Source organism: Blennius ocellaris (genome assembly GCF_963422515.1).
Source record: "Blennius ocellaris genome assembly, chromosome: 15".
Classification (NCBI taxonomy): Eukaryota; Metazoa; Chordata; class Actinopteri; order Blenniiformes; family Blenniidae; genus Blennius; species Blennius ocellaris.
The window spans coordinates 19,875,581-19,900,341 of NC_137664.1; the positions used below are offsets into that span (position 1 = coordinate 19,875,581).

General features: G+C 42.8%; 1 protein-coding gene across 1 annotated transcript; it reads right to left on the minus strand.

The window, feature by feature from the left end:
- Positions 1-8,483: 8,483 nt before the first annotated feature.
- Positions 8,484-8,894, minus strand: pmchl (pro-melanin-concentrating hormone, like; the record flags this gene model as incomplete). Its single annotated transcript, XM_080510413.1, has 1 exon — positions 8,484-8,894. The coding sequence occupies one exon, from the start codon at positions 8,892-8,894 to the stop codon at positions 8,484-8,486; it is 411 nt and encodes a 136-aa protein (XP_080366539.1).
- Positions 8,895-24,761: the final 15,867 nt, after the last annotated feature.

A 24,761-nucleotide genomic window follows, 5' to 3' on the forward strand; every position in this document is an offset into this window, starting at 1 on the left:
CGGAGGTCAATGATAGACTTTGTGGTCGTGTCATCTGATCTCCGGCCGTGTGTCTTGGACACTCGGGTAAAGAGAGGGGCAGAGCTGTCAAATGATCACCACCTGGTGGTGAGTTGGATGCGCTGGACTGGGAGGAGGCCGGATAGACTCGGCAGGCCCAAACGTGTTGTGAGGGTCTGCTGGGAACATCTGGCCGAGCCCTCCGTCCGCGCAGCCTTCAACTCCCACCTCCGGGAGAGCTTCTCACAGATCCCGAGGGAGGTTGGAGACATTGAGTCCGAGTGGACCATGTTCTCCACTTCCATTGTCGAAGCTGCTGCTCGGAGCTGTGGCCGCAGGGTCTCTGGCGCCTGTCGTGGCGGCAATCCCCGAACCCGGTGGTGGACACCGGAAGTAAGGGATGCCGTCAAGCTGAAGAAGGAGTCCTACCGGGCACTGTTAGCTCATAGGACTCCCGAGGCAATCGACAGGTACCGGCAGGCCAAGCGAGCTGCAGCCCGGGCTGTGGTGGAGGCAAAAACTCGGGTCTGGGAGGAGTTCGGAGAGGCCATGGAGGAGGACTTTCGGTCGGCCTCGAGGAAATTCTGGCAAACCGTCCGGCGCCTCAGGCGGGGGAAGCAGTTCTCCACCAACACTGTTTACAGTGGAAGTGGGGAGCTGTTGACCTCAACTGGGGATATTGTCGGGCGGTGGAAGGAATACTTCGAGGACCTCCTCAATCCCGCCACCACGTCTTCCATTGAGGAAGCAGAGACTGGGTTCTCAGAGGTGGACTCGTCCATTTCCCAAGCTGAAGTCACCGAGGTTGTTGTGAAGCTCCTCGGTGGCAAGGCACCGGGAGTGGATGAGATTCGCCCAGAGTTCCTTAAGTCTCTGGATGTGCAGGGACTGTCGTGGTTGACTCGTCTCTGCAACATCGCGTGGCGGGCGGGGACAGTACCTCTGGACTGGCAGACCGGGGTGGTGGTCCCTCTCTTTAAGAAGGGGGATCGGAGGGTGTGTTCCAACTACAGAGGGATCACACTCCTCAGCCTCCCCGGGAAAGTCTATTCCAGGGTACTGGAGAGGAGGGTCCGGCCATTAGTCGAACCTCGGATCCAAGAGGAACAATGCGGTTTTCGTCCTGGTCGTGGAACACTGGACCAGCTCTATACCCTCCACCAGGTGCTTGAGGGTTCGTGGGAGTTCGCCCAACCAGTCCACATGTGTTTGTGGATCTGGAGAAGGCGTTCGACCGCGTCCCCCGAGATGTCCTGTGGGGGGTGCTCCGGGAGTACGGAGTCCGAGGTCCCTTGTTGAGGGCTGTTTGGTCCTTGTATTCCCGGAGCAGGAGTCTGGTTCGCATTGCCGGCAGTAAGTCGGACCTGTTCCCTGTGCACGTTGGCCTCCGGCAGGGGTGTCCTTTATCACCGGTTCTGTTCATCATATATATGGACAGAATTTCTAGGCACAGCCGGGGGCCGGAGGGGGTCCGGTTTGGGGACCACAGAATCTCATCTCTGCTATTTGCGGATGATGTGGTTCTGTTGGCCCCATCAAGCCTGGACCTTCAGCGTGCACTGACACGGTTCGCAGCCGAGTGTGAAGCAGCTGGGATGAAGATCAGCACCTCTAAATCCGAGGCCATGGTTCTCGACCGGAAAAAGGTGGCTTGCCCCCTCCAGGTCGGTGGAGTGCCCTTGTCCCAAGTGGAGGAGTTTAAGTATCTTGGGGTCTTGTTCACGAGTGGGGGAAAGATGGAGCGTGAGATCGACAGGCGGATCGGTGCAGCGTCTGCAGTTATGCGGACGTTGTACCGGTCCGTCGTGGTGAAGAAGGAGCTGAGCCAAAAAGCGAAGCTCTCGATTTACCGGTCGATCTTCGTTCCTACCCTCACCTATGGTCATGAACTATGGGTCATGACCGAAAGAACGAGATCCCGGATACAAGCGGCTGAAATGAGCTTCCTCCGTAGGGTGGCTGGGCGCACCCTTAGAGATAGGGTGAGGAGCTCAGTCACCAGGGAGGAGCTCGGAGTAGAGCCGCTGCTCCTCCACATCGAGAGGAGCCAGCTGAGGTGGCTCGGGCATCTATTTCGGATGCCCCCCGGACGCCTCCCTAGGGAGGTGTTCCGGGCATGTCCCTCCGGTAGGAGGCCTCGGGGCAGACCCAGGACACGCTGGAGAGACTATGTCTCTCGGCTGGCCTGGGAACGCCTTGGGGTGCCACCGGAGGAGCTGGAGGAAGTGTCTGGGGCGAGGGAAGTCTGGGCAACTCTGCTTGGACTGCTGCCTCCGCGACCCGGCCCCGGATAAAGCGGTAGCCAATGGATGGATGGATGGATGGATGGATGTTTCCATGACAACAGTGCTTGGAGCCACTGAAAAGGCAACTTTTTGAAAACAGCTCCCTTGGTGGAACTTTTTGACAGTGCTCCCACTCCGTTCCGTTTTCAGAACGCTCGTCATCGTGCTGGTCACAGGATTAATGTGAAAACGCACTGGACACCATTCACTTATTTCCTCCTAAAATGATTCACATTCCTCTTTCTGAACGCCCTCAGCTCACGCATTTTAAAAAGTCTTCACTGGGTTCTAGCTGTTCAGAGGAGCCTGATTGTCCTCAATCGAATGGTCATGGTGGAAATGGGACTGAGCGTGTAGTGCGGCGGACAACCAGGCTGTGCTCGTCACCCTCCGATAATGAAGTCCCAGACAGTCTCAGTGGACGGCAAACCTTTTCTCCTCCCGCTCCTTCAGATATTAATAGTGCTTTTCTTCTGACAGGAGCGACGGGCGAGGTCGGCGGGCTTTACAACGTCTGCCTGCAGAGGATACAAAGTGCCTTTTAATCCCTCGATTAACTGCAGCAGTTACGAGCCAAACGTTTACAATCAAGTGAATCACAAAAACTCAGGGGGAAGCGGTCAATAATTGATGGTCGTTTGCTGCAGTTATGTGATAATTAGAGGAGCAATACCAAAGTTACACTCAACGTTTTATTACTTTAGATGTAGTTATCGAAATAGTTTGAGGAGTTTGAAGTTTCCAGATATAAAGACAATCGTCAAGCTCTGGAAACTGCTATTGTGAAAGTTCTCTGCATCTGGAACTATGGAGAAGCAGACAGAGGCAGCTCAGGGCTGATTACAAGACCACGATCTACTTTAAATTGCATCGTTTTGTTTTCAGTTGAGAAAAGTTTTCAGATGGCGTTGTTTTCCTCACACACGTGGAACCGCTGCAAAGGATGTAGTCCATGTCAAGCCAAGCCTCCAGTAGCACAACGTTGTTTTATAACGTTGACACTGACGAGGCACCATCTGGGGTTTTCCCTTATGTTTGCCTAAAACAAAATACAAACAAGAAAAAAATTGCGTACTATTCCATCATCAAATCATCAAATCCAATGTTTTCCCTCCAATCAGTCTGTATGAAGCAGAATGTTTTCACTTGATCTCTTGTTTTCTTCTGAAGGTGAAAACAATCTGCTGTAAATCATAGTGTTTTTTTTTTTTTTTTTTTAGGTGATTCCTATCTGCTGATCAGACAAACATTCACTCCTTCAGCAGAAGATTAATTACTTTCACAGTAAGTTTTGCTAAAGGCTAAACATACCCATTTAATATTAAAAAAGTGTTTAAGTTTTACAGTTTCCAGATGTTGCTCCTTCGTGCTTATCTGTACGATCAAACTCCCTCTGAAACACTTATCTGAACATTTTGGAAAATGTTGCCAAAAAGACTCGACTTGCAATTTGTCACCATTCGACAGAGTTTGTAATCAAATCTATTGAGATGATGAATTATGCCTGATTGTTTGTGTTTGTGAGCCAAATCCTCACAAGTCTTGTATTTGATGGAAAATTTAATTTGGCAGAAACCCCGGATCAGCATTTAGTTTACGTTGTCATTTTTAATCTTTTAAAATACGCCAAAGAGCGGCGACAGTGGAAAGTAAAAACTGAATTTTAATGAGTCCAAACCTCCAGTGATTTCAGAGTCAGACGTTAAGTTTGTGGCTTCTGTATTTCTGTCAGGTTTGGAAGGTTCTTGTTGTGGATCAACACTTTGCATGGTTTCCATCGCCATGGGTGATTGTGTATCGAAGATGGTGAAATGGTAAATATGCACTATATAAAGTATGTAAGTTCACATTTACTGTCTTGTAGAAGAGGCTGCAAAATAACATTATCATTATCATAACATTATCACTTCCATTAACAGTTTGGAAATAAATTGGAAATAAATTAGATTAAAAAAAAACTTTTTCTTTAAAGATAATTTTCCTCTTGTTGTGAACTGAGGCAATAAATACTCAGTTAAAGCATCTAAAGTACCACAAGTTTTCAAGATGTGGCCACTGAGTCCTTCTAGAATATTTCACACGCGCTGGATCTCTGTCCATGTCAGCAGCCTGACTGTTTTTCCAACCAGAGGATAATTTTTCCTGAAATATCACAAAAAAAAGAAGAGGTGCAGACGTTCCCAGAAAGCACATCCTTCTTTCTGCTGACTCACTCTGGAGTCGGTGAAGAATGTGCCTCATTTATTGGCTGAGGCACTTTGACAGAGCCACAACAGTCGCTCTTTTTTTCTTCTTCTGGTCTTTATGGTTTTGCTCTGCGAGCTTTGCTCACACACAGTCAGACGGAAATAAATCATCAAATGCCCTCGTGCATTAAGTTCAAGCTAAATTATTAAAAGTTTCCCTCTTGTCTTGAGAGTATAATGCATCTCCATCGATCAGTAACTACAAAGTCAGGTTCAGTTCTGTTCAGTTTACAGAACCGAAGCTGGAATCCAAACTAAACCTCCAACCAGCAAGACTCGTCTTGCTGACGAGAATAGAATTTAATGAAAGCATTTACCTAAAACCTCGGTAAAGGTCAGGCAAAGTTTAATATCTGCTATTTATTTTTCCACAGTATAATGTGAACATAATTGAGCTTACAAATAATTCGAAAGATAATGAAAATTTCCTTCCAAAAGGCCCATGAGCAATATAATCTTACCACAGGTGAATTATTACATCCTCTGACCTTTTTCTCAGCCTTCTGCCACCTTATTGTTGGGAGTTCCTCGTGTCTGAAAGCATCAAACTCAATAATATCCTCATGTTTCAGTGCTGTTTTCAGTGCTTTTAACCCTCAGTAACTTAAATCACAAGACTTAAGTGAAGGAAGTATTACTTAAGCAATTTCTGCGTTTTTTAACTGTTTAAAAGGTACACATTGAAATACTTAATGTTTCAAGAGTTGTTTCAGCAGATTTTGGATTTTTTTGTTTTGTTTCTTTAAAATAAATGTTTTCTATTTCAGAGGTGTTGGATTTATCACTGGATTTGTGTAAAGGATTATCTACATACTGCTGAGTTCTACTATCGTACAATATGAGGTGCCATTTGCAACAGACGAGTGGAAGTACATTTGAAAACAAACAAAGAAACAAACAACAACCTACATGAAACAGAACAAAGTGACAATATGGTCACTTCAGGGTGCTGTGCGGGTGATTTAAAAATATTTGTATTTTATTTTAAAGTGTTAAATAACCTCCACAAATGAAGAATTAATTTTAAACGCATTGTATGATAACGTATCACAGTTACAAAAAATGGTTGAAATTAAAAATACTCAAGTGAGGCATCTGTTATGTGTATTACTTCTGAAAAATAGTGTGCACCTTTCATAATAAAAGCTGTATATGATGCGCTAAGACTACGGCCTTGAACAGTTGCAATTTCTGCTTCACTGCCTTTGTCAGGTCTCCAGGTTTCTGAACCACACAAGAGCACTTCTTCCACATTTGACCCAGACGTTCTCAGCCTCTCAGGGTTATTGGTGCGGTCGGCTGCCAATCTGGTGTCAGCAGTGTGTGAATGCCTGCCTTGTTTTCTGAATGCGTACACGGCAAACAAATCAACACTCTCGGGATCCCTGGACATTTTAGAAAAAACAATTGAAATCGCCAATAAGCTCATTGAGCTGGTGTCCGGCATCTCGGTGGTTTTGATAGAAAGTTCTTTTTTTTTTTTCTTTTCTTGAAATGATGACACTCGATCTCACCATGTAAAAGGAATTGAATCTGATCATCTGGACTTGGTTATGTCTTGGAACATCTTTCATCCCTTATTCAAGTGGCTTCATCAGTGCATTAGTTCATGGTGTTCCAGAGATGAGCCACTCTCACTCAGTCCAGTCAAACTGATTCAAATGTTTTTAATATCGTGTTTCCACAATGTTTCAAGTGGAAACGCATCGTTTTTGCATTTTTGTTTCAGAAAAGTTTTGCGTTTACCCTGGAACATCTGTTTAAACAGAAACAGCAGAAAAAGAAAAAAGATGTAGTTTTCCTGTGAGGCCACTAGTGGGTGCTGTTGGTTGATTTTGTGATGAAACCACACACATGCCAGCAGAGAACCATGTTCTAAAAACATTAACGAGTACGTAGACATTCTTATGAACCAAGTTGGATTGTTATTTCAAGTGACTGTCAACTGTAAACCTACCAAGTCCCAGCAGAATATGGACGGGAAGTCATGACACTCTGAAGGAAACATTGTTATTGTTATCCATCTGCTCACACATGTCCAGAAGAACTATTTGCTATGGCCTTGGTGCTCATGCACACTAGCAGTGTTTCAGAAAAGCTGTTTAACCCCATTTCCACATTGGAGTGTTCAAAATAAGTTCAGTTTCTATGACTTGGAGCATCACTGTTGTGTAAACGGACACCCAAAACCTAAGATTTCCATTTCTACTTGAAAATAATAAAAATAAATGTAAATGAGGCCTTAAATGATTCTTACCTTGACATGTGACAAAATATCCAAACACAACTCTTACCACCAAAACAACTATGTACATAGAAACCTTAAAATCCATAGTTGTCATGATTGATCAATGTGTTAATGGAAGTGAATGCTCACAACTGGGAATGTTTCCTTTCCAACAGGTAATTTTCCCTGTTCCCACTTGCAAGGACAGACTGTATTAATTTAATTTAATTTAATTTAATTTAATTTAATTTAATTTAATTTAATTTAATTTAATTTAATTTAATTTAATTTAATTTAATTTAATTTAATTTAAACCCTGTTGTTTGTGTTTTGTAATATATTTAACAAGAGTGATTTATGTAGTATAGATTGGAAAGGGATAATACAAAAAAAGGTGTGTTTTCCTGTCATCCACAGTCAGAAACAATCCTGCGTCAGATTCAATAATGTGAAGATTCAATAATGTGACAGGAAAAGCACTTTGGTGATTGTGTGAATGAATGCCTGGATCATCTTTATTGGCATTTCAGAACAATGAGTCACTTCAGCTGCGCCTATAATGATTTAATAGTTTAATAGTTTGTATTGTATTGTCAGAACTCAGGTGGGTTTCTGATTGACTAAAAGGTCTTTTTCTTTGCTGCTGCTCTCAGATGAAGGCAGATCTGGCTGGCACATCTGTAGCACTTACAAAATCACTTAAGCGTAATGCCTACAGCTCGGCAGAAGAGAGAAACAAGCTCCTTTGCTATTACAAAACATCCGTCTCAAGCCCCGTTTCCACCGCACAAAAAAGGGCAGGGATGGAACAGAGAATTACGGCAAAGCGTAACCAGAGACAAGTGTGTTGCGCGTTTCCGCTCCAGAAAGTAGGCTAAAATGTCGACGGGGCGTCGAGCTCCGCAAATATGTGACGTTGCAACAGTAATCTGGACCTCATGAATCCTCTGTTGTTGTTGTCGTTTACATCCTCGCTTTGCACGAGATTTTTCGTTAACTTTTTTTTGCAGCCGCAGAGCTGCAGCTGCAACTTCCGTTCCGGTTCCAAGAGAGCGAACACCGGCCGGCCGCGGTGACGTCGCCCCCGCTAAGTGCAGAGAGAGGAGCTACAAAACACAACGCTGAGATGTTACCATGAAAGCTGCCCACGTTGTTGCTGCCAATCTCGCCAGGTGAGTTTTCAAATGATCAGTGTAAGCTGTAGGGACATTTCACTGTATTTTGCATAGAAACTGACTCTATGTTGACATTGTTGTGATTTTCAGTAATTTACTTTGTAGTTTTCTGACATTTCCATCATGTACACTCTGCACTACAACAACAACAACAACAAACCTTAAGGTTTGAATTTAAAGGTTATTATGACATTATTTCACCCGTCTGCACTCAAGATGAAACTGAGTTGTATGTGGTCACAGAACTGAAACGCGTTTGACACAACTGCTTTGGATTTATTCGTTGAATAAGTAGTTTAAGAGCAGAATCACAGAAACGTGTAGATTCTGCTGGATAACAAATGTATCAGATGCTCGAGAAGTAAATTTTGACTTTCAACATCTTGCCTTTGGAAGAAGACAATCAGAAAACATTACCAAGACAAAAAGCAGAATTCAACGATGTTTATTCTCCGATCTGACACACAGGTTTATGCTACAACGCGGCGTAAAACAGGAACAGGATCCAGTGGCCATCGTCTGTTCTCCGTCTTCACGCAACTGAAATGTCTCAGACCTCCCAGCACGGCCGGTAGACGCGTCCCACCATGCACCTCATGGTGTCTCTCCTCAGGATGGGGATGCTCGGGTCCTGTCCGACGTCTCGGTGCTCGGCGACCTGGCTGTTGTCGTCAGCTCTCCGCTTATGGAAGGACGGCCCGCCGCGGAGCATCCGCAGCTCCCGCCACAGGCTGGGGTCGGCGGCGATGACGAGCACCCTCGGCCCCCTGGCTGTGGTCACGGCGGCCAGGTCGACGTCGCCGAGGCTGTTTTCCATCACCTCGTCGCCGAACGGTGAGGCGAAGGCGTCCTGCTCCAGCGAGTCGCTGTCGGACTTGCCCGTGGGCAACGCCACTGACAGGGCGTAGCACTTGAAGAGGAGCGCTGTGGCAAAGACGGCCGACATTACTGACTGCCTCATGGTGAAGGTCTTGGAGGAGGTACAAGGCGTCGGTTCGGCTGGATGAACTCTTCTCCAGAAGCCTCGCTCTGCTGTTCTGGCTCTGTTGTCATATCGTCGGCTTTTATACCCTTTGAGACACTCAGGCCACGTTGATGCATTTGTCACCAGCGCTACCCCCGTTGCGTTCAGGGATCTAGCCATTAGCACTGAAAGGTATTTCAGTTGAACCCTTGCAGTGTTCAAGTATGTTGTTTTGCCGAAAAGTTAATTAAAACCTGTGACGTGGAGGGCCATATTGGACACGCAGCAATAAAGCAGTGGGAACTCGTTCAGAAAGCGGCGACCAAGAAAGACACTGATACAAAATGGCTGCCCTTTAAAACAAGGAGGATGGATTACTCTCCCGTGGAACTCTTGGTGTCTCTGGTACTTGATGATGAAAGCAGCTGCATCATGTCATTGTTGCAATAAGGTTCAATAAGGGATTTGCCCGAGGATTATCCAGCAAACAAGCAAACAATTGCCTCATGAAGTGTTTGTGTCTCCGTGGCGTCGGCCCACGGCTGACGTGTCGGAAATGAAGAAAAGTTTGGAAGTGTTTGAAGCAGCTCTGCCTGGTTGGTTGGATCTCACACATCGTAATTACAAACCTACCTAATTATGGATGCCAGATGAGCGCCGTGGGAAGGATGCACACCTGCACCTGCACTGGAAATGAGTTGATGTAGTGTGACTGCAACTCTTTGGTCAGGTTAAATACGTTGGCAAATGTTTCTTCGTGTCATCTGGTTTCCAGAAAAGTTCTTACTTTCACCTTAACAAGCACTGCAGACGATATGTTTGAAACTTGAGCATCTTTGTGAAACAGTAGTTGGCACTTTGGCCTCGCAGCTAAATGGTTTGATGGTTTCTTATTCCAACCATCAGGCTGAGGGAGCATTCCTTTTTTCCTTTTTTTTAATTTCTGAGTGGAGCGACTATGATCTTGGGTTTTTTTTTTTAGGTAATTCAACTTCCTCTCACAATCTGAAGGCCGTAGATATGAGCATGTTATCAGTGTAAGCCAGGAGACCTCAGTCTATTTTGGACAAGGTAAATATAGAGGTGAGTGTAATTTCTATACAGAATAAATCACATTTCCTCTTATATGACATGAAGAGCTGCGTGTATGTGTCACTTACCTGGATAACGAATGGCACCAGGATGCATTCTGGGAAGAAAGCACAATGGTGAAGATGCTGGAAAACCTTGGACACGACATGAAGCTCCTCCCAAAGCAATGTTGCAGATCATGAACACTTTAAGTCTGGGAAAGTGCCTTGAAATAATTGTGCTGTATTTGGTATTTGTATTTGAATGGCAATTAAAACAGTTTTATATATAAATAATTTGCGTACACAATGCCAGGCATCATAATTAAAGCTTTTCAGTTATGAAATGTGATCAGAGAAATCAAATCCAATCAAAAGATATTACAAACTGCAATTTCATGAAGCGCTATATCAGTGAAATGAATAATGAATTCATCATTACCATTCAATGTGGACCATGTTATATATTTGTATGTTTTCCAGCATTTTTTTCATCATCCTGAGTGGTTCTATAGATGTCACATTAGAGCTGTACACACTTTGTGTCACCACCTGAACTCCCTGACCTCCTTTTTATTTTTGTGTCCACTCTGAATCCAACTATGTTGAAGTTGGTGCAAAGATACGATCATAAACCATCTTGGATTTTAGTAGATGGAGACAAAGAGTTTTGCGTAGGTCCACATTTCACTCCGTCTTTATATAAACAAATGTCTCTTTGGTTACCGGTTCAAAAACACTCCAGCAAAGTGGCCTGCATGTTCTCTGACACTTTGTTCCACATGTGTTAATAGAATAAGCCAATAATTTGCCCTCGGATTCCAGTAAAAGCAGGGGGAGGGAGCGTTTTCCATGTTTGCCTACGGATATGAAGCAGCAGCTGTCTGCCGAAGGTGTCTGAAGACGTATGTACAGGGAGAAAGAAAGAATTAAAGAAAGAAGAGGTGTCCTGACCAGCTGACTGCACTGATGGGCGCCAGCCAAAACACAAGGCCTTGGCTCTGGAGGTGGAAGCCGGCCTCTAAAAAAAAAAAAAAAAAAGGAAAAAGAAGAATCCCCAGTGGCTTTCAAATCGCAGCAACCCCCTCAGGCGCACAATGGCGCTTCTCTTCATGACGCCGGGGTGTTATTCCAGCTTTGTAAATACTGCGATCTGACAGCACCCAACGTTATTAACGCTCACAAATTGAATCGTATAGTTTAAAATTCCAAGGCGCTGCGAGCTTCCAGACGGTCCCGAGGTCTGAACAATTTCAATCTCGGGTTTCTCTCGCTCACACAGGTTAAGGATTTCTGCGCCACAACGTGCACACAGGACTTTCCCCACGGCGGCAGGAAGTCCTGGGAGCAATTCGCCGCCCTCAAATAAACAGCTGCCGAAACCTGCTCCTATACCGAGGCAGAGGTGGAATGTAACGCTGTCATTAACCTTGTAACTAATACTTGTTTGAGTATTTAGCATCAAGTGAGGTCTTTGTTCTAAAAGGAAATATTGAACCAGCTTTTTATTTGTTAATTTTTTTCCGTTTGACTTTCTTTCGAGTGATTTGATTTGGATTGTTTGGAGGGACAGAGAGAATAGAAAGACCCTCCTTCCCTCTGGCAACCCTCCTTTTGCACAATTAGAGATGGATAAAATGCATTCTGTGATTAAATCTACTTCACAAGTAGACAAATAAAACCCCAAATACATGTCTGAAATACAGAACTGCCACTTCTGTTACACATGGAGTGAAACTCATGTGATTAAAGCCCCGTTCACACAGCAATGTTTTCAGGTGAACACGCAAAATGTTTGTTGTATTTTGGGAAATGTACCTCAGAGTTAGACTTTGTAACAGAACTTTTCCCATTTTGTTATCCAACTGACATTAACAAGAGAGATGCCCGACAGTGACATTAGCATCCATATCTGGGATTAGTATTAGAAACGTATGAGACTGTAGGTTAGGTATAGAATGTAGGTTACTTTTGTGAGAGTGTAGCCTAACGTGACATAACATAAAGCAACATAAGGAAATGTAATACAACTTAACTTTATGGTATGCAACATAACATAACATAACATAACATAACATAACATAACATAACATAACATAACATAACATAACATAACATAACATAACATAACATAACATAACATAACATAACATAACATAGCATAGCATAGCATAACATAACATAACATAACATAGCATAGCATAACATAACATAACATAATGTAACACTATCTAATGTAACATTACCGTAACATATTGTAATGTAACAAAACACGATGTAGCTTAACATAACCCAACATAATGTAGCGTAACACAATGAGTGGTCTGCATGTTGGTATTTTATTTCCACCGTTCTGATGTTGTCAACATTTCAAAACCTGTTTTTTCAAGAGGTACTAGCAACCACATTACAGAGCATCTTCCTCCCACTAACTGATGTAACATCAGCTGAACTTAATGAGTGAACTCATCATCAGACGGAGCCACACGGTGCTGACAGCTCAGCTAATCTGTGTACACATTTAAAGCTTTGTGGACAATATTAACTGAAAGAGACAAGTAATAATAAGATAAATGTTGTCTCACTTGTAGTGATTAGTAATAGAAATGTGCTCAGGGGCATGACCTGATGTTTTTTGTCATTCAGTTGTGTTGATGCGTTCCCATTCATCTATACTCAGCCATTCAGGTTGAGCATCCATTTGTGTTCTTTCTATATAAACAGCATGAACCATGTTGGCAGTTTACTCCAAAAAGATGTTGTTTTGACGTGGCTTGAGAGATAATTACACGACACCACGTGGCGCCAAACGGACCTTAGAGAGGCTGAAGATGAAAGTCCACCACTGCGCCGGGTGTGAGTCGAGCTGGTGGTTCTGGAAGTGATGGTGGGGGGAAGATGAAAGGGGAGCCAGATGAAAGCTGATGTGGGGCCGCGTCTCGGAGTGATTTGGCTAAAACCAGCGGCGTCTCCAAAGAAGGGAGGGAGTCCGGGTTGCGAGAAAACACAGACCAACACATTCATGCCTCATCGATATATATCTGTAGAGATGCTGGTCGCCATGGAGACAGTCGGTACACATGCAATCACAATGTGGTGCAAAAATAGCAGCACGGGCTGCTGTGTGTCGGAGACACATGTCGAAAGTCCTGTGAAGAACTTCTCCCTGCGCCGTGTTTTTGATGGCGGAATGAAGGGATGATATGTCTGATCGCCGTCCAACACACACTCCTCCTCACCCCTCGACCACACAGGAACCAAGAACTTAATGACGTCAGCAGCTGATAGACCAGAGAGCACGAGCAATGTCGGCGGTTTGGAGATTCTTTAATGTCAGTGAAAACAACAATATCAAGACAGACTGTATGTTATGTTCTGGTCAAATATCAAGAATAGTTGAAAGCCAGTTTTTGTACGACACCAGCAAGTTAATCACCAGTGACATTTAGACCAGCAGAGTTTTCCTCCAATGATGTCTTGAGGCCATGGTTTCAGGCAGAAAGTGTTGCTTGGATGTCCACGCTAAAATTATGTGTTTCCAAAATGTATTTGGTTGGTGGGGATTTTGCTCCTTGTGACTAATATATTTCCTTTTTTCATTTTTATTTTGGAAGTGAAAAATTAGATTGATTATACATCCATAATTAACACAGATATACAGTAATTCCTCAGCATCTCGGAAAGGAAAATCCTCCAAATTCCAACCCCTCTGCTTCAGCACATGAACATCAAGATGAGTCAGAGAATTACGAACTAACCAGAGGCTGCGTTGTGGATACCAGCCGATAATTTGCTAAATTTCGGCGATAAAAGATGAATTCTGGCAAAATTAGGCGGTGACAAATAGTGATGGCCATTATACACATATTTTAGACGCTTTGAGCAACATGTCTGCTATTTTTTCATCCGTCTTTCCGGAAATGTTCAGTTAATTTTGTCTGAATAGATTGAAGTCAAAGGTTGTGTAGAGATCATTTGAAACATTCATTTTTGTTCTAGGAGCATTCTTATTGAATGCTTTGAGCTCCTACATTTCTCCACTGACTGTCAATGTCATGTTGCTTCTGTGCTACAGTGACCGTCTTATTTACAACCAACAAACATTGGAAAGCCATAGAATAATGGTTTGATACCCAACAGTTGGCACGCCATTCGCAGTCATGAGAGCCGGGAGTCGATGTCAGGCTCCACGCTGAGGAAGTCGACACTTCCAGACGCTCTGATCTGACAGTTTCTCCTCTCACTGTTCCTCAGCAACACACTCTGCGGTTCGTTTCTGCGGTTCATATCCAAGGAAACAGGCAGCGAGTGTTGAGTTTAGCAGCCGCTGTATCGAAAATTAATAAACGATACGTGATTGTCAACCATCGAGGACTTGAACAAGGTTACCGAGCAATAAAAAAACTAAAATTGAGTTTGTTTCTCTGACGATGAGTCTTTGATTAACAGTGGATTGTTTTCACCTTCAGAAGAAAACAAGAGACCGGCTGAAAACATTCTGCTCCATGCAGACTCTGCAGATTGGAGGTGGTGAGAAAGCACTCAAGTGGATTTGTTGATTTGAGGATAGAGGAGTACACATATTTACTTTGACCCTGTTTACACGATAATTCATGTGAAAACACATCGTTTTTTGTGTTTTCCTTTCAGAAAAGTTTGGCATTTACATGGCAAACAGACACAGAAACAACAGAAGCACTGAAAATGATGTTTGTTTTTGTAATAAAACTCCCAACAACTCAACTCCCAACATCATCTGTATCTGACACAAACCACTGTTATGGACTTAAGCTTCTGGTCAAAGTCAATCACAGTGGAGGAGGTACTGGGATCTAATCCCTAATGTGGCGCCAAAAGTTTGTATGAAGGTTAGTAAAACAAGATACCTATTTGGCTGACACACCCAAAGAATTTCAATACCTGAGGTCCCTACTATTAACTTTGGCCTGATTAACATGTTTTCAGAGTAAATTGCAAACTTTCATAGCCTTATGAATGCCCTTGAGCAAGACACTGAATCCCAAAGGGGGAAGCACCGATACCAATACTAGTATCAGGCATCGGGTCCGATACTGTAGAGACTAGGACTAGTACTCATATGTGTACTCATCCTTTAAAGAAGTGATATCAGTGCATCTCTTCTTACAGGCATTAAAACACTCCCCCAAATTTAAAATAGAATATTTTGAAATCTGAAGCTTTATGACAACAATTAATACAACTGACTTGCTACTGAAGGGGATAATGTTGTGAAAATAAACAGAACCTCTTCAGAATCCTTTCACCCTCTCATCTGGTTTGACAAGCTTGTTGGTCTCATTTCTGGATTCCAAAAGCAGAAAAAAAAGAATAAATAAATAAAACCACGCTGCCAGAGATGGCCATGATGCTGTCAAGTGGGAAAGAAAATTTTCCAATTGGCAACATTCCAATTTCCCTGCTGAAAGAACACCCAATAAACATCTACAGACTTTTTTTTAATTACAAAATAAATGAGACAACTGCAATTGTTCATAAATGACAAAATAATAATGTTTTCTAATTAATATATTAAGATAGATGTTAGTTAATCTCCACTTCTTAAATGTTTTAGTCGTTATTTCTTTTAAGGGAAAAGCCAAGTAGAATAAGAGGTTTTGTTAAAGAGATACTAATCTTGCTAAATAAATTAGCTTCATGTTTTTTTATTTATTAAAATGATCAAAATTAATTAAATCCAATGAATCATGCAGCAGTCAGATGATGATTTTTACATTTCAACTGTTCATATTTCCATTCTCTTTAACATGAGCTGTGGACTTGAAATATGTGATTTCAGTCGTGAGCAGGACGGAGTGAACAATGTGCTGTGATTGGATGAATCAATCAGGGATTGGATGTGAAGTCAGTAACCAGGTGATCAAGTGGCAGGAATGTCAACCTTGTTCACTTTAATTGCACCTACTGGGACCCGGCTTTCAACCACAGTGGTCTCCTGGAGACCAACAGATCTGCTTCTTTGCACATTGAAGAAAGCTGTCTCCATCAGACCAGCTTTAACCATTTTATAATCACTAATGCACTTTAACTGGCAGCATTTTATGTTTAAATATGGGCAATAACACAGATATTTGAGCAAGCATAAAGGTTAATTATTTATATTTGATTCAAATAAAGATTAAGCAGGTGACGTCACGCAGAAGAGGGTAAAATCTCTGACTTAAACCATCTGACAGAAGATATTCAGTTGACGTTTTTGTTGTGAAATCTGGTTACTTACTGATTTACAGTGTTTGCTAGACTTTCTCCTTGAATTAATGTGTAATGTTGTGTGAAATTCAATAAGGCCAGAACACTTAGTACAGAAAAACACAGTCCACACTACATAAAAAAAAGTTCCAAAATGAAACAGAAAGACAAAAATAACAAATCGTAAAGTGCAAATGGAAAATTAAAGCACAAAAACTAGGAGGTGGAGGAAATAGAAAAACTACTGGTTCCTGTGTAGGTATAAAATGTGAAAAATGTGTTTTATGAAACGTTTGCGGAATTACGGGTCATGAGTAACTGGGAAGTGGGAAATATTCAGACAAGGAACGATCTGAGCTGAAAACTTTCCATGTTGCATTGTAATGTTTGTCTTTCATTTGCAGAACTGACCTTTTTTTTTTTTTTTTACTGTTTCTATCATCATGTGAACACACCGAACTGGGAAATGGGACTTTTTCGATTGATAAAGTCCAAAGTTTCCAGCCCCCATGAACGCACCATGACAGGGCGTCGTCGCCATCGCGACACTTCCGTCAACAGAAGGAGGCTTCGCGTTGGATCAGCTGTTTTCAGTTTGCGACAGTTTTAGGCTCGAATAGCTGTGCTATAACAACTACACGGACGAGGTACCTGCTGAAACACAAGCCACCAGGTTAGTATTTCTGAAGCCTACAACACTAACGTTGAGTGATTTTTCACCCCGGCAATTATTGATTTATGTTGACTGGCTTCAGCTCCTGCAGTCTGACCAATTTGTATAAGACATATCTGCTGTGTTGTAACTTTGTAATATCTTTTAGATTTAGACTCAAGAAAATGTAAATGGACGCACAACCTTTTTTTTTAATTCTTCAGCCTATACCTCTTAAGCTCTTCACCAATTAAAAAAAAAACCTTCTAAACTTGTTTTTTAAATATATAACTTCTTTAAACCTCTTCATATCTTTAAAACCTTTTTTTTTTTTTTTTTAAGATATTTAAACTTTTCAAAATTATTTTTAACATTGGAGTGGATGGGAAAACCCTTCCAACTTACCTTTCAAGTCCTTCCAATTTGAATCACTCCAGGTTCGCCATACATTGAGCTGGACACTTCATTTAACTTGTTGCCACGTCTTTCCATTTTTCAGGCGATAGCCTCACAGTCAGTGACGACCTGTTGAACGCTTCTGGTCGATACCATGACGGAACAGGAACGAAAGGTGGACAACAAAATGGGAAAATGTATGCTACACAACTGGGTGGAAGAGGTGAGTCAAGAAATTGTAAAACATCAAATAAATAAAGACTGCTAGCTACTGTTAGCTACAGGGATACTCACATAAACCAATTGAACTCAAACCCACAACGTCATGACTTATGAACACTTCCAATTGTGGCCACAGGTTACTATTTTGTAGTGATGCTGAAATATAATTCTGTGCCACTTCTGTGTTTACAAAAGTAATAACTCCACCTGTGAACATGTGAACTGATGACTTTTCCCCAGAGAGCCGTTGCAGCTCTGGACACAGCGACGGAAAAGAGCCAGATCCGGAGACACGGACACACCGGGATCCTCACCTTAGATCAGGAGGCCAAGATGGAGAACACCACCACCCTGCAAACTGCCTACGCTCCTCCGATGAGTCCCGGCGTGAGAACGAAAGGTTCACGTGTCTTCATCTCCCCCAGCATCCCCAGAACCACCTGTATGGCGTCCTGGTGGAAGAGTGTGGCGGCACATGGAGTTCCAGCGTGCACACAGACACTGACCTCTTTTCATTTGTACTCAGACGATTTGCGATGCCCGTTCAGCTCATTACCTCCCGTTCTCTTTCTGTTCCCATGATTTCAGGCGTCCGACGCGAGCTTTTGGAAAAACACATCGCGCAGATGATCAGGTGAATGCACTCCTGAACAAGCCTTCCGAGGCAGAATGAACACTTTGTGGATGTGTTGTGTTTGCGGAAACGGCCGCAGCTGGAGGGGGAGCGTGTCGGAGCGGCGTGATGTAATATTTACACGTCCGGCTCTGGTTTTTGGTTTCAATCACAGCAGTTTATGACTGAGAAATCACATTTTACGGTGTGTTTTTTTTTTCACACAGGGGGCTCGTGGTCCTAATGAGGGCGATCAAATCCAGTAAATCTCCAGTGTCTTTTCTGTTGTGTTGCACTTGGAGAGGAGACGAGCTCAAAGCTTTAGTTATGAAGCATCTAAATCTGTAAACATCACATCGTTCTCTCTTGATGGATGCACAGGCGATGCCCACTGATGTGATGGTGGGGATAATTAGAGTGTGAACCCCCGTCCATAGCGCCGGTCCACCCACACTCTTCTTGTTTGCATGCGTCAGGGGTGTGTGGGCTCCTGGCTGAGCTCCTCTCCACGTCTTCCTGCACCTGTGACAACTTTCACCTTTTTTCAAGCGATGGTGTCGGTTCACAGCAAGGCCTCCGTGTTTACCTCACTCGCATTATTTCTTATTATTAGTGACCCGCAGAGGTGGGAACAGTCGGCTTATTATAGCTTTATCTGCTGCTACTTCTTGTTGTTATTTCTCACATAATAACTAAACTATAGAGATGTTTCATTACTTGAAGGTGGGTTATGAACTATAGATGCTGATATTGTTTCCCAACTGTGTAATTTTAATCAGTGCCGGCATGTGATTGTTTTACTTTTGTAATCACAAGTTGCAACCAAAGGGTGCCAATGATTGGAAATAACCACTAAGATAATTATTTTGACAGAAAACAAATGTTTTAAATGTACACTTGTTAACAATAGTGGACACTTTATTTGTCAGAGAAATATGCTTTAAATGTAGATTTTTTTTTTTGGGGGGGGGGGATTCGTTCAATCAAATCAGACATGCAACTACAATTTTGAGATTTTATTATTTTCCGCCACTTGAACACAAACACGAGAACTATTCTAGCAATGATAGTGTGGAGCTGTGCTTGAGGTGGTTTGTTTTTGTTTTTAGTGCCCAGTATCTTTTACCAGAGAGAGAAAACAGGTGCTGTCCACGCATGGTGGGTGGGGTCATTGGAGATGGAGGTGGCCTTCTGCTGAAGTCGGCCGCCGTAAACGTCTAAAGGAGAGGCAGTGTGGTCCCAATGATTTAATAAGCCTGGTGAGAGATGCTGTTGGTCCAGGTGAGGTCAGAAGAGATGCGCACACCAAGGAACTTGAAGCTCTCCTGGTAATCAGCTCTTTACTTCTGCTTCATGAGTGATAGAAGCTACTTTTCTTGAAAAGAAATACCGATCTTGTGACATACAAGTTTGTTTTACTTTAATTGTAGCTCACATTAAAGCCACAATGGCTATTGAATCGCTTTATTTTGAGCGGCCTTTTCACACAGTGGGCATAATATGAAGAGGCAAAACGTGGCTTTTTAAAAGTCAGCCATGAATTTGAAAGAACAGTGTTTTGTGTTACTTGCGGTCCGAGGCGTGGCACAAGGAGTTGGCGTGACGTGACCAATGCATCTTCTCCTGCTCCTCAGCGAGGCGGTGCGTCTTTCACCACAAGTTTTGAACTGCAGATTTGTCAAACGCTTCGACAAGTAACTCGTGTGTGTCGCTCATTGACAAACTCACCAGGACATTGTGTGCATTTCACAGGTTTACTGTATTTTTTTGTCCTTACGACAAATCAACTCACAATAATCTGAGAATCAGCACTGGCCAAGGGCTTTAAGATTCTTGATCTATTTCTCTTTCTCTTGTCACGCGACCGGCTGCTCAGTTACATAGCCTACATTGCGTTTTGTAAATGTTTTGATATTTTGAAAGTAATGTGTTACATTGGTCCCCCACCCCCCCATAAAAGTAATGACTCTATAATGCAACACTTTTAAGCTTGTGGTGTTTTTACAAACTCACCCAGGCTAATGCTCGTTAGCTCGCTTTCATGGCAACATCACTGATATCTCAGTTCAGGTCTCAGCGTTGTGTTGTGTCTGCTACTGTAGAGAAGTCTGTTTAAAAAAAAAATACATGGTTTCTTTGAAATGTTTACATTTTTCTTGCCGGTTTGGCCGGATTGGAGGCTGTTGTAGGCTTTGGCCACGGGCCTTTTGTTTGACACACAAAACATGCAAACTCCACTTAGAATTGCAGTGCTCCAGATCAAATCTGGGCATTCTGACAGTGAAAACTTGGTGGTTATTCAAACAGTGTAATACATCTGTTGGATATGCACATCTGGAGTCGCCATTGCGCATAATTTGTTTTGTTTCTTGCAGCTTGTTAACGGGTTTAAAGTCGCTTTCTGGTATTAATTTGAGTTCCCTGCCAGTGTTTATGATCGCTCCGCCACAGGAGGTGAAAACACCTTTCAGTGAAATGTAAAACACTTTATTAATCATTTAATTCAATGATTTCATCGCAGTGTGCAGCTTTGTCAGAGTAATAAACATTTAAATGTCAGCGAGTGGGTGTTGAAGGTCTCGTCGCGTTCGTTCGCAGGGAGGAGAAGAAGGCTGTAATGGACCAGCCGGTCGACCCAACTGACTACAGCTCCACCACCCAAAGGGATTTCAGCGCCCAAGGATTCCTGCCACCTCCACTCCAGTCCACCAAAGAGCACGTAGGTTCTCCCAATGTTCTCGATGTGTGGGTCAGCAAGCTTGCAGGCTCACAAGCAGGTAGATCAGATGTGCAAGAAGCTCAGCCTGAAATATCTCGTTTTATTGGACAAGCATGTGGAAACGGATTCAGTAAGGCGATTTCAGAGTCTCACACCGGTTTGATATTTGGCTGATTCATCAGTTCTTTAGGTCTGAAAACTGTATTTGTATATACAGGCTTCTATATTGAAGTTTTCAAATTTATTGTAAGAGAACAAATAAAGAGTCGTATAAGAAGACTGAGTTTTAGTAGTAGACTGGTACTACCGGTACTTGATTTAATAAATGTTGTTGATGATCAAAAAGATATTCACTAATAACACTTGTCATGTGTCTGGCCAGAAAAAAAGTAACACTTTTTTGGTTTGTTCATTCAAGTTCTTCAGTGAGATGTTAAAAAGTGAGGAGAATAATCGCATGTTTGCAGTTTTGTTTTATTACACAATATTTGAAATATGACAATACGTTTTAAAGATAATGTTTGTCTTTGTACTACTGGAACGCTGCAGTCGCCCCATGTCAGCTGGCGTTCCAGTCTTTCAATAAAGCTGAAATTTAACTTTTTTGTTTTCCTTCTTTCACTTTCTCTTCTTTTATTTTCCTTTTCTGCTTTTTCCTTTCTTTTATCCTCTTTTTCCTTTTCTGCTTTTTGGAAATCTAAGAGGTTTTGATTGTTTATTGGTTTTGATGTTTGTTTTCTTCTTGCTTCTTTTTTTTCTATTCATATATTGTTTTTTTCCCCCCTTTTCTTTCTTTTGAAATTGAAGCATTGGCGTTCCGTGCCTCTGTTATTACAGACCTGGCTCTGACAGGATCCTGACCATGTTTATCTGAAGAGCAGCTCTTAATTATAGATCATCATTATAGTGCTGAATATGTCAGTAGAGATGATGATGATGATGATCGGCCTCATTTTAGCCCGATGATGGAGAAGCTGTCCGACGTGTATAATAATCACAGCCATCAGGCCGCGTGCTGACCACTGATGCTCATTACTGTGTTGAACTAAGCTGATCTGATTATCATGAAAAACACAGTGGCTCCATGTGCTCTGCAGACATTTTCCTGCGCTGGGTTGGTCAGTAAACACCGATTCTTCTTCCTCGTGGGTTTTTTTTTCAAGTGTTTTTGCAGATGTAAAGCTTGCTCCTCCTGAACCATAGAACACTTTTAACAGACGGAACTGTGAATCCGGTTCTCTGCAGTGTACAGCAGGTTACCATGGGGATGTGCCTCGGATAGACGCGAGTGAAAAAGAAAAAAACAAACTCGTAAACAATCTTTATGATACCGTGTCAGTGTCATAAACAGGCTCCAGATCATTTCAGTACTAATCCTCAAATCCTTATTTTGCAGTGATACGTGGCGTGTAACTGATACTTTAGCTGATCTAATGGTAAACCCACGAGGGCGCCGATCGCATCACCGTCAGAGTTCACATCACCAACAGTTTATTACAAAACTCCTGAAAATCCTGGGCTGCTGCAGTGCAGCAGGTTTTCACGGCTGCGTCTATCTTTTACAGGGTGACGACTACAAAAGCGAGCAGGCGGTGACATTCTGGAGTGAAAATTACCGGCGGATTCAGGTGTGTCACTCGCTCCTGTTGTTTTCTTTGCTTTTTTTTTTGTGTGAGCACATTTATTTTCCTTTGCAAAAGATGTAATTAGGCTCTCACCTAATGTGCACGGTACAAACACATTTCATTGTATGTTATGAAAACAAACAGGACAAGGAAAGGGGACATTATTTCTATAGCACCATTCAGACGGCTCACAGAGCTTTTCAAGGAAATAAAGGAAATACATGAAAACAAGGTGAATAAGAATCCTAACCTTAAGCCATCGTGTTTATGAAAACATTAATATAAAGCCATTAGGAAAGGCATAAAAAGGAGGTTAAATAGAGGAAAACTTTATCACGACGAATTATTAATATTAAGCTATCAATTAAAAAAAAGAAAAAAGTCTGGGGGACATTTCACTGTATTCTGCACCAGAAGGTTTCATTAAAATTGGCTTTATGTTGATGTTGTTTTCATTTTTGTTTGAAAGTGTTTTGTGACATTATCGACATTCTCATCACGTACACTCTGCGCCACGACCAAGACAAACTTTAAAGTTCAAACTTAAAGGTTGTTATGGAACCATGTTACCGGTCCGGCCCGGTCAAGATGAGATTGTGATGTTTTTGGCTCCTGAACTAAAATGAGCCCCACGTCACAAAATGATCCACAGTACCGTGGAGTTGGATGTATTGGAGGAAAAAGGCCTCAAACATAATCAGGGCGACAGCAAATAAATCTGAATGAGCAGAAAAACTAAGAAAAAAAAAAAATCACCTAATGGAAGATGATCCGTCACAACGTCAAAGCAGCGAGAACAATAAAGAATGATGTAAAAGAGCCAGGACAGATTGCAGGAGAGGAATGGTTCTTATAAATCAGCCCCGGCTGAGAGAATGCCTTTCTTCACAATAAGAGCGTCACGTGTTGAAGGCTGTGTCGGTTTCACCTCCACAGATCTCAAAAAATGAAAAAGGATCTATTGGCATAAACCCACCCCGGTACCGTCATCCTCTGACACCTTATGGCTTATAGTCTATATTCTCCTCTGCTCTTAATCGATAGTGTGTTTTTATGTTCGTCTGTCAGGCTCCTGTTTCACAGCGAAGCATGACTCCCTAAACCACATCCACAAGTAAATTAAATCATGTACCTGCTGTGCTGATAAATGTTGTTTTTCTACAGTTATGCAACTGTGTTGAAACCACACTCGCTATAAGCAGTGTGATCCATATCAGAGTGGTTTTTATTATTTTTTTCCAGCCTCACGATGAACACCTCAGGTCTGCAGTCTGTCTGTACGTGGCGTCTGAGTGGCTGCTTTTTTTTTCAGTCTAAAATCACCGTACAGTCGCTAATGGCACCATAGAATACGTCAGCGGAGAGCAACAGCAGCGGCAGAGAGCGTTTATCTGCCAAGGTCAAGAGAAGGATGATTATAGACTCCATTCACAGCCCCCCCCCCCCATCATTGCCTTTCTGTGCAGGGTGCTCACTCTCTGATTATCTTTCTGTCAGATTCATCTGTCCTGATGGCTCTAAGTTGCTTTCAGAGTGCGGAGACGGAGAGGAGCGGTGCGGCTCTGACTGACAGTATTCTGCCGTTGTTTTGTGTCGCAGGGTGTGAGCGCCGCGCCGACCCCCAAGGCCCCGTTCAACAAGTCAGCTCAGTTCAGCACGCCCATCGGCGAGCGGCTGGACGAACCGGAGCTCCCACCTGACTGCTGATTCACTGTCAATACAACATCCTGATGTCAATAAACTACGACTCCCAAAAGCTGAACTGTGTACAGTAAACATGTAAAGATGCATTGGTATGGACTTCAGACTCGGGCTGCACCGATACCGGTCTCGGCTACACAAGTGGCATCGTCCCTCCATGAGACTGTGATAAAACAAACCTGCAGCAGATTCTTTGTTGACGTCATGAGAAAAAAAACAAAAACGCAGGCATCTGCGTGGTGACATCTGAACTTTAAACAAGCCAATCAATCTGCGGAGTGAATCAAACACAAGCTGCTTTTTTTAAATAGATTTGAGACGCTCCGTGTTTGACTTCTTCAGAATGTGTGTGAGACTCTGGTCCGTATTGATCCAGAGGAATAATGGCGACACGCAGAGCCGAGAGGAGCCGGCAAACAGCCGCAGGAGAGAAAACGGCTTCTGTTCAGGCCTGTTGCAGGTGGACCACCTAAACTTTTACACTAAGAAAAACACTATTTGAGGCTCTTGTTAAACTACACATAAAGTATTCTGTTTGTCAGTTCGTATCGAGTTGTGATAATGATTCTTGGCTGCACTTGTATCGTTAAAAATCCTGTTCATTCCCTTTTAAACTGAAAGACACTTTGGATTTGTGG